At 34.1% G+C, this 13087-nt stretch overlaps 1 protein-coding gene across 1 annotated transcript in view; it reads right to left on the bottom strand.

Moving 5' to 3' along the window:
- Positions 1-10889: 10889 nt before the first annotated feature.
- The window catches only part of LOC125649131 (WD repeat-containing protein 43-like), a 10476-nt gene continuing 8278 nt past the window's right edge, over positions 10890-13087 (bottom strand). The window contains exons 12-15 of the mRNA XM_056166096.1: positions 12834-12968; positions 11809-11881; positions 11562-11620; positions 10890-11462 (exon numbers count right to left, since the gene is read on the bottom strand). Of these exons, the coding sequence (XP_056022071.1) occupies positions 11364-11462; positions 11562-11620; positions 11809-11881; positions 12834-12968 (366 nt within the window). The 3' untranslated portion in view covers positions 10890-11363. The remainder of the gene's footprint in view (positions 11463-11561; positions 11621-11808; positions 11882-12833; positions 12969-13087) is intronic.

The following is a 13087-nucleotide window of genomic DNA, read 5'->3' as shown; positions in this document are numbered from 1 at the left end:
TTCAATATTTTGAAACATATAATTGATTATTCATAGATAACTTAGACTTTTGAAATAGTTTATAGTTAACAAGATTTTTTACAATAACTATTGAAAAAGACTCAAACAAAATTTATGTTCCTGTAATGCATAAATCTTATTAAATCATTGACTTTGCGAAATCTTATGACGTCACAGGAGTGTGGATGATTGATTGATTGAATATTGTTTAACGTACGTCCCACTCGAGAATATTTCACTTATATGGAGACGTCACCACTGCCGGTGAAGGGCTGCAAAATTTAGGCCTATGCTCGACGCTTATGGCCTTTGAGCAAGGAGGGATCTTTATCGTGCCACACCTGCTGTGACACGGGACCTCGATTTTTGTGGTCTCATCCGAAGGACCGCCCCATTTAGTCGCCTTCTACAACAAGCAAGAAGTACTGAGGACCTATTCTAACCCGGATTCCTACAGGAGTGTGGAACTACGTGAAATAAAATATCTAACAAAAACACCTTTTTTCTTTTCTTTAAGGAGTATCAGGGGCGGATCCAGGAATTGCGGTTAGAGACCCAACTTTATGAGGCAGGAGGTCTTGGGGCCGCCTTGAGGCCTCCAGTGGGTTCAGGACGAAGCCCTGGTGGGGGGTCCAGGGGGAGCCCCCGGAAGCTCATGGATTTTACAGATTTGATAGGGCTTGAAATATGTCTCATATGTAGTCACTTTTACTATTTTCTGTCTTTTTTGATAAGGTGAACTTAATAAAATGACGCATATTTAAAGGGGTTTTGATAAAATGTAAGTTCTCCCAATAAAAGTAATTCAATTAATCAAAAGATTTTGTCATTTATTTCTCCGAGAGTGGAAGAAATCAATGCTTCTTTTATCGTTTACATTTTTCTAAACAAGAAACCACGATTTACCTTAAATTTGAAAAGTTGTGCCCCCTCCCCCTTAAATCCACCACTGAATATGCACATTTCTCGCCCAAAAAAGAGATGATAATTATCTTGTTGAATGTGTATGTATTTTTTGAGTGAATTCTCAATATCTTTTTTTATGATGAAATTCTCCACCAAAAATGTAAACTTGATCTTAAAAAAATATATTTCTGTGAAACATATTCCTCATAATTTGATGAAGTTTTCTTATTGTAAAACAAGTGCAAAACCTGTACCATTTCTTTTATACCTTCAGACACATTTGAGACAAAACCTCAATATTTTTATCAATTCCCCCAAAACAATGTATACACGTCGGTTATATATAGACACTGTCTTTTCTTAATTAATGTTGATTACGAACTACATCTCTAGCAAATGATGAATTTCTTTCGAAATAAGATGACTCTTTCCATAAAGAAACACGAATTTATGAGACAAAGAGCCTAAAAGAGTTATTCTCGCGCAAAAAGGAAAGATATCTCTAATAAAGAATTACATTTCGTAAGTTTACTTTTAGTCCTAAAGTAGGTCACAGTGCACAAATCAAGTTGAAATGTGAACTGATTATATATTTCTTTGAAAGGAAGGTTCTGACAAAATTTCAGGGCAATACCTGTATTCATAACGGGAAAAAATCTCGAAAAAGAAAACAAGGTTTTTCTACTAAGTGATACTACGACTTTGACCCTGAGAACCAATAGGCATCCTCCGCTTGGCATAAGGTGTATGTATACCAAGTTTGACGGTCCTGGCCCCAACAGTTCGGTCTATATCCTGCCAACAAGGTTTCCCTACCAAGTGATACTACGACCTTGACCTTTCACCTTGAAGAACAAAAGACGTCTTCCACTTGGCATGAGGCATATGTGTACCAAGTTTGACGGTCCTAGTCCCAATAGTTTGGTTTGTATTTTGCCTACAAGATTTTCCGATAAACTGATACTACGACCTTGACATTTGACTTTGAAAAACATTAGGCATCTTCCTCTCATCACGTTGATTAAATATACCAAGTTGTAAGATCCTAGCTTCAATAGTTCGGTCTGTATTTTGCTTACAAGGTTTTACGATTAACTGTTGCTGCGACCATGACCTTATAAAAAATTGGCATCTTCCTCTGATCATAGTGATCAAATGTACCAAGTTGTAAGATCCTACTACAGCCTTGACCTTTGACCATAATCTTGGAGCTTACGATTCATTTTGCATTTTGCCTACAAGATGCGGATAGAGGGACGGACGTTGGTATACCATACTACGTCCCGTCGCCGTGTGTATAAAAACGGTTTCTATGCGAGATTTGTGTATTCCGTCGAAATAAAAACACTCTGAAGTTACATATTTTATTTAAAATATACCCGAAATACCCCAGGAGTTGAACAGTCAAACAAACATACAGGGGGTAGTGGTTACCGGAAGCCCTGTCCACAAGCATCTGTGAGACGTGGTAGACTAGAAATAAAGTTCTTGTTTTTGTGGATGATGCAGGATAATCTCCTCGGTATAGATCTCAAAATATTGTTTTAAATATAAAATCCTCAGCTTTTATATTTCAAATTTCAAAACAATATTTCTCTACCTCGAAGTTATCCTGCAACATCAACAAAAACGCGAACTTCATTTCTGTGATAAATGGCACATGATACGCCCGTCAGATGTTTATTCATTATAATCCAAGACACAAAATCATGTCAACGTACTTACTTGGTACAAAGATTGCACCAATATCTTTGCTTTAAGGTCTGAGGTAAAACCGAGACCATTCTTTGTAATGTGTCTATTGCACTTGAACTGTTCAAATAATTACAGAAATATTTCAAAACATACATGTATTTTCTTTCTTTCTTTTTTTTTTTTTTATACATGTACACAGATCATTTCTTCCATATGGTGTGAATTACTTATTTTCGATTGTACAAAGAAATGCCCCATAACTGAGTGACAAATTATCTTACATTACACTCATTAATAACACGGGTTCAGAATCTCTGCTGTATTTATTTTACATTACACTCATTAATAACACGGGTTCAGAATCTCTGCTGTATTTATCTTACATTACACCCATTAATAACACGGGTTCAGAATCTCTGCTGTATTTATTTTACATTACACTCATTAATAACACGGGTTCAGAATCTCTGCTGTATTTATTTTACATTACACTCATTAATAACACGGGTTCAGAATCTCTGCTGTATTTATTTTACATTCCACCCATTAATAACACGGGTTCAGAATCTCTGCTGTATTTATCTTACATTACACTCATTAATAACACGGGTTCAGAATCTCTGCTGTATTTATCTTACATTACACTCATTAATAACACGGGTTCAGAATATCTGCTGTATTTATCTTACATTACACTCATTAATAACACGGGTTCGGAATCTTTGCTGTATTTATCTTACATTACACCCATTAATAACACGGGTTCGGAATCTCTGTTGTATTTATCTTACATTTCACTCATTAATAACACGGGTTCAGAATCTCTGCTGTATTTATCTTACATTACACTCATTAATAACACAGGTTCAAAATCTCTGCTGTATTTATCTTACATTACACTCATCAATAACACGGGTTCAGAATCTCTGCTGTATTTATTTTACATTACACCCATTAATAACACGGGTTCAGAATCTCTGCTGTATTTATTTTACATTCCACCCATTAATAACACGGGTTCAGAATCTCTGCTGTATTTATTTTACATTAAACTCATTAATAACACGGGTTCAGAATCTCTGCTGTATTTATCTTACATTACACTCATTAATAACACAGGTTCAGAATCTCTGCTGTATTTATTTTACATTACACTCATTAATAACACGGGTTCAGAATCTCTGCTGTATTTATCTGACATTTCACTCATTAATAACACGGGTTCGGAATCTCTGCTGTATTTATCTTACATTACACTCATTAATGATAACACGGGTTCAGAATCTCTGCTGTATTTATCTTACATTACACTCATTAATAATAACACGGGTTCAGAATCTCTGCTGTATTTATCTTACATTACACTCATTAATAATAACACGGGTTCAGAATCTCTGCTGTATTTATCTGACATTACACTCATTAATAACACGGGTTCGGAGTCTCTGCTGTATTTATCTTACATTACACTCATTAATGATAACACGGGTTCAGAATCTCTGCTGTATTTATTTTACATTAAACTCATTAATAACACGGGTTCAGAATCTCTGCTGTATTTATCTTACATTACACTCATTAATAACACGGGTTCAGAATCTCTGCTGTATTTATCTTACATTACACTCATTAATAACACGGGTTCAGAATCTTTGCTGTATTTATCTTACATGACACTCATTAATAACACGGGTTCAGAATCTCTGCTGTATTTATCTTACATGACACTCATTAATAACACGGGTTCAGAATCTCTGCTGTATTTATCTTACATTACACTCATTAATAACACGGGTTCGGAATCTTTGCTGTATTTATTTTACATTACACCCATTAATAACACGGGTACGGAATCTCTGTTGTATTTATCTTACATTTCACTCATTAATAACACGGGTTCAGAATCTCTGCTGTATTTATCTTACATTACACTCATTAATAACACAGGTTCAAAATCTCTGCTGTATTTATCTTACATTACACTCATCAATAACACGGGTTCAGAATCTCTGCTGTATTTATTTTACATTACACCCATTAATAACACGGGTTCAGAATCTCTGCTGTATTTATTTTACATTCCACCCATTAATAACACGGGTTCAGAATCTCTGCTGTATTTATTTTACATTAAACTCATTAATAACACGGGTTCAGAATCTCTGCTGTATTTATCTTACATTACACTCATTAATAACACAGGTTCAGAATCTCTGCTGTATTTATTTTACATTACACTCATTAATAACACGGGTTCAGAATCTCTGCTGTATTTATCTTACATTACACCCATTAATAACACGGGTTCAGAATCTCTGCTGTATTTATTTTACATTACACTCATTAATAACACGGGTTCAGAATCTCTGCTGTATTTATCTTACATTACACTCATTAATAACACGGGTTCAGAATCTCTGCTGTATTTATTTTACATTCCACCCATTAATAACACGGGTTCAGAATCTCTGCTGTATTTATCTTACATTACACTCATTAATAACACGGGTTCAGAATCTCTGCTGTATTTATCTTACATTACACCCATTAATAACACGGGTTCAGAATCTCTGCTGTATTTATCTTACATTACACTCATTAATAACACGGGTTCGGAATCTTTGCTGTATTTATCTTACATTACACCCATTAATAACACGGGTTCGGAATCTCTGTTGTATTTATCTTACATTTCACTCATTAATAACACGGGTTCAGAATCTCTGCTGTATTTATCTTACATTACACTCATTAATAACACAGGTTCAAAATCTCTGCTGTATTTATCTTACATTACACTCATCAATAACACGGGTTCAGAATCTCTGCTGTATTTATTTTACATTACACCCATTAATAACACGGGTTCAGAATCTCTGCTGTATTTATTTTACATTCCACCCATTAATAACACGGGTTCAGAATCTCTGCTGTATTTATTTTACATTAAACTCATTAATAACACGGGTTCAGAATCTCTGCTGTATTTATCTTACATTACACTCATCAATAACACGGGTTCAGAATCTCTGCTGTATTTATTTTACATTACACCCATTAATAACACGGGTTCAGAATCTCTGCTGTATTTATTTTACATTACACTCATTAATAACACGGGTTCAGAATCTCTGCTGTATTTATCTGACATTTCACTCATTAATAACACGGGTTCGGAATCTCTGCTGTATTTATCTTACATTACACTCATTAATGATAACACGGGTTCAGAATCTCTGCTGTATTTATCTTACATTACACTCATTAATAATAACACGGGTTCAGAATCTCTGCTGTATTTATCTTACATTACACTCATTAATAATAACACGGGTTCAGAATCTCTGCTGTATTTATCTGACATTACACTCATTAATAACACGGGTTCGGAGTCTCTGCTGTATTTATCTTACATTACACTCATTAATGATAACACGGGTTCAGAATCTCTGCTGTATTTATTTTACATTAAACTCATTAATAACACGGGTTCAGAATCTCTGCTGTATTTATCTTACATTACACTCATTAATAACACGGGTTCAGAATCTCTGCTGTATTTATCTTACATTACACTCATTAATAACACGGGTTCAGAATCTTTGCTGTATTTATCTTACATGACACTCATTAATAACACGGGTTCAGAATCTCTGCTGTATTTATCTTACATTACACTCATTAATAACACGGGTTCAGAATCTCTGCTGTATTTATCTTACATTACACTCATTAATAACACGGGTTCGGAATCTTTGCTGTATTTATTTTACATTACACCCATTAATAACACGGGTACGGAATCTCTGTTGTATTTATCTTACATTTCACTCATTAATAACACGGGTTCAGAATCTCTGCTGTATTTATCTTACATTACACTCATTAATAACACAGGTTCAAAATCTCTGCTGTATTTATCTTACATTACACTCATCAATAACACGGGTTCAGAATCTCTGCTGTATTTATTTTACATTACACCCATTAATAACACGGGTTCAGAATCTCTGCTGTATTTATTTTACATTCCACCCATTAATAACACGGGTTCAGAATCTCTGCTGTATTTATTTTACATTAAACTCATTAATAACACGGGTTCAGAATCTCTGCTGTATTTATCTTACATTACACTCATTAATAACACAGGTTCAGAATCTCTGCTGTATTTATTTTACATTACACTCATTAATAACACGGGTTCAGAATCTCTGATGTATTTATCTGACATTACACTCATTAATAACACGGGTTCAGAATCTCTGCTGTATTTATTTTACATTACACTCATTAATAACACGGGTTCAGAATCTCTGCTGTATTTATTTTACATTACACTCATTAATAACACGGGTTCAGAATCTCTGCTGTATTTATCTTACATTACACTCATTAATAACAAGGGTTCAGAATCTCTGCTGTATTTATCTTACATTACACTCATTAATAACACGGGTTCAGAATCTCTGCTGTATTTATCTTACATTACACTCATTAACAACAAGGGTTCAGAATCTCTGCTGTATTTATCTTACATTACACTCATTAATAACAAGGGTTCAGAATCTCTGCTGTATTTATATTACATTACACTCATTAATAACAAGGATTCAGAATCTCTGCTGTATTTATCTTACATTACACTCATTAATAACAAGGGTTCAGAATCTCTGCTGCATTTATTTTAGAACGCTCTTATCTATGACCTAATGGGTCAGCCTGTATCTAATCAGATGCGCACAAATTGTAGTACAGCATTTCTTTGTTTAAATAGGATTGTCTATGTAGTGCAGTATATTTTCTGTTTGTTATAGAATGCAAATGATGACAGATGTAATTAAAAAAGGTGCAAGGGAACCGTATTATGGTGTTAGTAATTTAGTGATTCATTATACCAACACAAAGATTACAAGTTTATTAGGTTTCCCATGCCATAGCTTAGATCATTACTCCCAAGGGACAAGTGGAATCTTAATTGGACAGTCTTAACTCAACTCTTGCTTTGAGATAAATTCCCATGAGACAATTCCTCTATCTATTAATTCTAGGACTCAAATCTACAAGACTCGCCCCCAAAGGGTTATGCCATATCATCTTAATCATGTCACAGTGACCTTGATTTAGGGTGCGACATACCTTCTTCCCAAGATGCATTAACCGACCAAGTTTGATGATTCTTGACCAAATAAGTGTCCAGTTACAAGTTGGACAGCATTTTTGCCATATCGTCTTAATCAAAGGTCACAGAGACCTGACTTTAAAGTGCCATCCACCCTCTGCTCAAGATGCATCATCTGACAAAGTTTGATGATTTTAGGTCTCATAGTATTTCAAGTTATGATTCGGAAACGAAGCGGGACAGACGATCAGACATGATCGCCATAAAATATAGACGGGCGTATAAAATTGCATACATAATCTGACATAGATCTTACTAGGGGTACCAATATCTAAAAACAAGAGGCCCAGAAGCCTTATCGGAAAAAGTATCACTACTTCCATGGGCTATGAAATATACAAATAATTTCCCGTTCTGAATATCTAAGTTAAATTTTAATGTTCAGCATCAGTATAAAACAAGATGTGTTCTCAAAACTTCACTGTCCTCAAAAGTGCATACACTGATGAAAGGCTTTAAATAATAGATGTATTGACATTAAAAGGACTGGTTCACGTTTTCCGAAAGAAATACATGTATTTTTAAAAAAATTTATGTTAAAAATTAAAAATATAACTCATTTTATGTTGACAACCAAAATTTGGACCGTCTGAATGCAAGGATAAGAGCAATAATTTAGCTACACTTCTGTAATATGTAAACAAAGACGAGAGTCTTTTTATGTAAACAAACCAGTGAAACATTAATTTTGTAATTTAAAACATCTTCTTTTTGTACAATCACAAATTTTAACTTTTAAATGATATATAATAAACTCGGATCAATATCCACTTATTTTGAAAACTTCGTAAACAATTAACACACCTCAATCTTTGTTTTCAAAACAAATGATAAACTCTCTATAATGAGCCTCTGTCATGATGAATAACCTTGATTTTTTTGTGTGGAACCTTCCAAACATATTAGACTGTAGATTTTGATTAATTTGGATTCATCCTAAAGTCATAACCCTGGGTTATGAAATTCACCATTTTTTGTACATCCTTTTCTGTTATTCCTAAGTATGCATTTCGATTTTATACAGTATCAGCAAACTTACACATAAATACTATATACTAAGTTTGGAGAACCCTTACTCTGGGGATCATCAAATTTACAATTTTGGTAAAAGACTACCTGCTCTATCCATTTACTTTCAATTTAGTATCAATAGCACTAAAGATGTTATTTAAGTACATTTGTACTTAGTTTTACACATAAACACTGTATAACAAGTTTGGCCCCACCCTGGGGTCAGAACCCCTACCCAGAGGATCATGAAATTTACAATTTTGGTAGAGGCTTTCCTGCTCTACATCACTATGCATTTAGTTTTTCTTACAAATGTGCAGTTCTTGAGAAGATTTTTGAAAATTGGGCCAATTTTTGCCCTGCCCCTATGGCCCCAGGAATCCCGAAATTTATAATTTATGTTCCCCTTGTTCCAAACCAAATTTGAAAAGAATTGGAATAGTTATCAAGAAGTTAATTAAAATGTCTATTGTTTACAAATTTAATAACTGACCATATTGGTCCCACCCTGATACCAAAACCCCTACCCCTGGGATTATCAAATTTACAATTTTGGTAAAGGACTACCTGTTCTTTCTAAATATCTATTTACTTTCAATTTAGTATCAATAGCACTAAAGATGTAAATGTGTGTTACACAAACACAGTAACACTATATACCAAGTTTGGCCTCGCCCTGGGGTCAGAACCCCAACCATGGGGATTATGAAATTTACAATTTTGGTAGAGGCCTGCCTGCTCTACATCACTGTGCATTTATTTTTTCTAACACATGTGCAGTTCAAAGGAAGAAGATTTTTGAAAATTTGTAAATTTTGGGCGAGTTTACTCTGGTGACCTAAAAAGAAGAAAAAAATTCCCAATTTCCTTCCTAGACTGGTATACCAAAAATGTTGATTTTCGATGACTCGCCCCATCATACCGTGCAAAACTGCGATAGGTACAGTGGATTATAAAATTCTCAATATGGCGGATAAACACTGAAATATGGCAGACACTTAGAATTCTAGTATACTTATGAATGTCAGCTTTAATGGGATTACGGATTTTTGAAGCACATCAACTCCTATGCCACAATACAGGTACCTAAAACTGCAAAACAAAATCCTAAATATATTTTCATGAAGTTTTTACTTTCGTCTGTAGAAAACTAGCCACATAACATTTGCTCAATTGACAATTTAAATGAGGCATCTGCTTATTTAATTATTTATATAACATTTTTGTCTTAGTAAAAAGTTAAAAATAGTTGCCTGAAAACTAGCCACATTACATTCACTCAATTGACAATTTAAGGTAGCTCCATCCTCATGTGACTTATCAATGATAAAAGTGGAAAAACTTTATTAATTTCCACTCAGTATAGTTTAATTCAATTAATAACTAAAGAAAATGTATATGTCACCACCTTTTTAAAGATGTCAGACATACAAAAACAGAAGTATACATTAACATCAGAAAATCACACATTTTCGTTAAACAGAATAATAAAAATAGATAAAAACTTGTTGAAATGACAAAATTGAAATATCAAGTTGTAAAACACTGCTAATTCATAAATATGTATAGATTAATTGTGGATATTAGGGAAACCAATGTATAATAAACATCCAGTAAAGGAAATTCCAGCATAGGAGTTATTGCCCTAGACAACATTTTTTAAATCATAAATAATTGATTATCTATGGAAAATATAAACTTTTTCAGTATTCTAAGTTTACCACATATTTTATTATATCCAGTGAATAACATTCCTTGGAAAGATATATTCCTTGGAAAGATATATTTCTATCACGTGCAAAATTTAATTTATTAAGATTTTTGCAAAAACCTATGACATCACATGAGGATCGATCAACCTTAAACAAGGTGCCCGTAAATCATTCCATTTGTTATTAAACATGAACTAATTCATAAGGGCAATTCCATCCTGACACAAGTACAGAGAGCCCCCAATTAAAAGGCACCAATCCACAACAAAAAGTCCAAGATATTTCATACCCATCAACAATATTCCTACCAAATGTCCACCTTACTAAATACTTTCAACTTCCTTTATATACACAATCCTGATGTGAAAAAGAAAAATGAGACATTTCAATAGTTTAACATTTTATTTGAGCTATATTTTCTTTTATAAAATCATTAACAGTTCATGAAAAATATCAACAATATGATATCTACAACCATTAGGGGTGAATGCAGGCCTTGACACACTGGAATTTTTGACATTCCTTCCCATCACCATACCCCAACAAATACATTTGAGTCATAGATACCTCTGATCCATACATAGGAATTTGCATATCTATCTTATCAGTGTGCACTGTTTGCTCCAAATAAGGAATCAAAACCTTTGTTAACAAATACCACTTGTAGAGCCCAAGCAGATTTCGTTTCAACTTAGGGGAGAACGATTTAATTTTCTTAGACTTTCATCTTATAAAAGTCATTTCTTAAAGACAAGAATGATCACAGATTGAGGGTCATGTAATGGAAATGAGCCTAGTTTGACCAGACACACATAAGCACCAATGGTATGACTGCCTTCGGTTCCAGCCGTCCGCCCTCAATCCGACTCCATGTCTTCTTCATCCTCCTCGGTACCATTCACTTGGGCCTGGTCTGTCGCCGCCTCCGTATCCGATAAAAACAAATCATCAAAATCCTGTAATATTGGAAAACACACATATTTAAGTATTAAACTCAAAAAGCATATATTTGAGTCTTTGAGAAAAAATTGTCATAGCTATGTTGAATTTATTACCTCAGTATCAGACCTATCTGGCATCAAATTGTCAACAGCAATATCATCATCTGATGACTCTATAAGAAAAAAAAAAAAAAAATCTGAAGTATAATGAAACTCATTCTATAACTGAATTTACAATAATAAGTTATGACAAGGTTCTTTTTCCAACTTATTCCCAAACCAAAGTTTGATCAATGCTGTGATTACATGTGCTTTTGTAGCCACAAACAAAATAGTCATTTTAACAAAAGTATAAATTTACCTTCTTGATACATTAGAAGTGGTCTTTGATCTGGAACAACATCTTCCTCCCCTTGTTGTGCTTGGTTTGCAATCTACAAAGATATATTTCAATATTTCAAGACTAGTATGCCTGAAAGTGTTCAAGGATTTATTGATTATCTAATCATTGAATCATAGAAACTTCCATCATCTGCAGTAGACTTACAAATTACCTCCTTCTTTGTTAACAATTTTGAATGAACTTAATTGGATGCTGTAATGAAGTGTATCACTAGGATACATGAAACACTCGTCTTCATCCATATCTACATGTAGGTTTTCATACTGTACTCCATGATCCATCAGCAAACCAGGTCTGATGGAGTTAGGCTTTACAAGATATGATTTGGACACATTTGCCATAAAATACTAAAATGAGGCCACAACGACCTCCTTTTGGGTCCGGACCCCAAATCACCCCCATGATGCATCAACTGTACTACAAGTTTGATGGTCTTCGGCCTCACAGTGTGAAAGATAAAATCCAGACACAACTTGAGTATACATGTATCGTCATAAAATTTCCAAAGGAACCTAGTGATCTATTTTTGGATCCCCCCCCCCCCCCCCCCCCCCCAAGATGCACATCAGCTGACCAAATGTGATAGTCATAGACCTCAGTGCAAAAGATATGACCTGGACAAGAAAAAGTCGACAGACAGACAGTAAAGTCCACACCATAACACAGCCCATCAAAAGATGGGCATATAAAAAAGCAAAATGGATAAAAACAGACATCATACAATGTAATTTCCCTAAAAATAGTGTTAAATCTAACAACAGATCATCATAGTAATGTATCCATGTCCTATCAAATTTCATTGACTGAATGATATATCAATTCCATCAATGACTGCTCTTACCAATTCAATAACTGAAATACAATGTACATGTACTTTGCCTAATCTACCTTATGCACTCTTTGCCTTTGCTCATACTTTTAAATGACTGACGAATGATTTCAAAATTTGGACTTTTTTTTTTTTTTTTTTATAAATACAGTACCTGCGATAACATAAGCTCCAGTTTTCCTTTGAGTTTTGACAGACGGTCCACTAATTTTGTCCGTGAATCCATGGACTGATACAATACACTCAAATTATCCACCATGTCAGGAAACTGAAACATGCACCAAAAAGTTCAATAGTTTAGTGTTGTCAGTTGGAATAAAGGTAATATTCCAAATTCTTGCAAGACATTTAATGAGTAATCTCAACTTGGCTCTCATGATTTCTTACTTGTGCACACCATCCTGAAAT

Source organism: Ostrea edulis, chromosome 5 (assembly GCF_947568905.1).
Source record: "Ostrea edulis chromosome 5, xbOstEdul1.1, whole genome shotgun sequence".
Lineage (NCBI taxonomy): Eukaryota > Metazoa > Mollusca > Bivalvia > Ostreida > Ostreidae > Ostrea > Ostrea edulis.
This window is presented reverse-complemented; position numbering and strand designations above follow the sequence as displayed.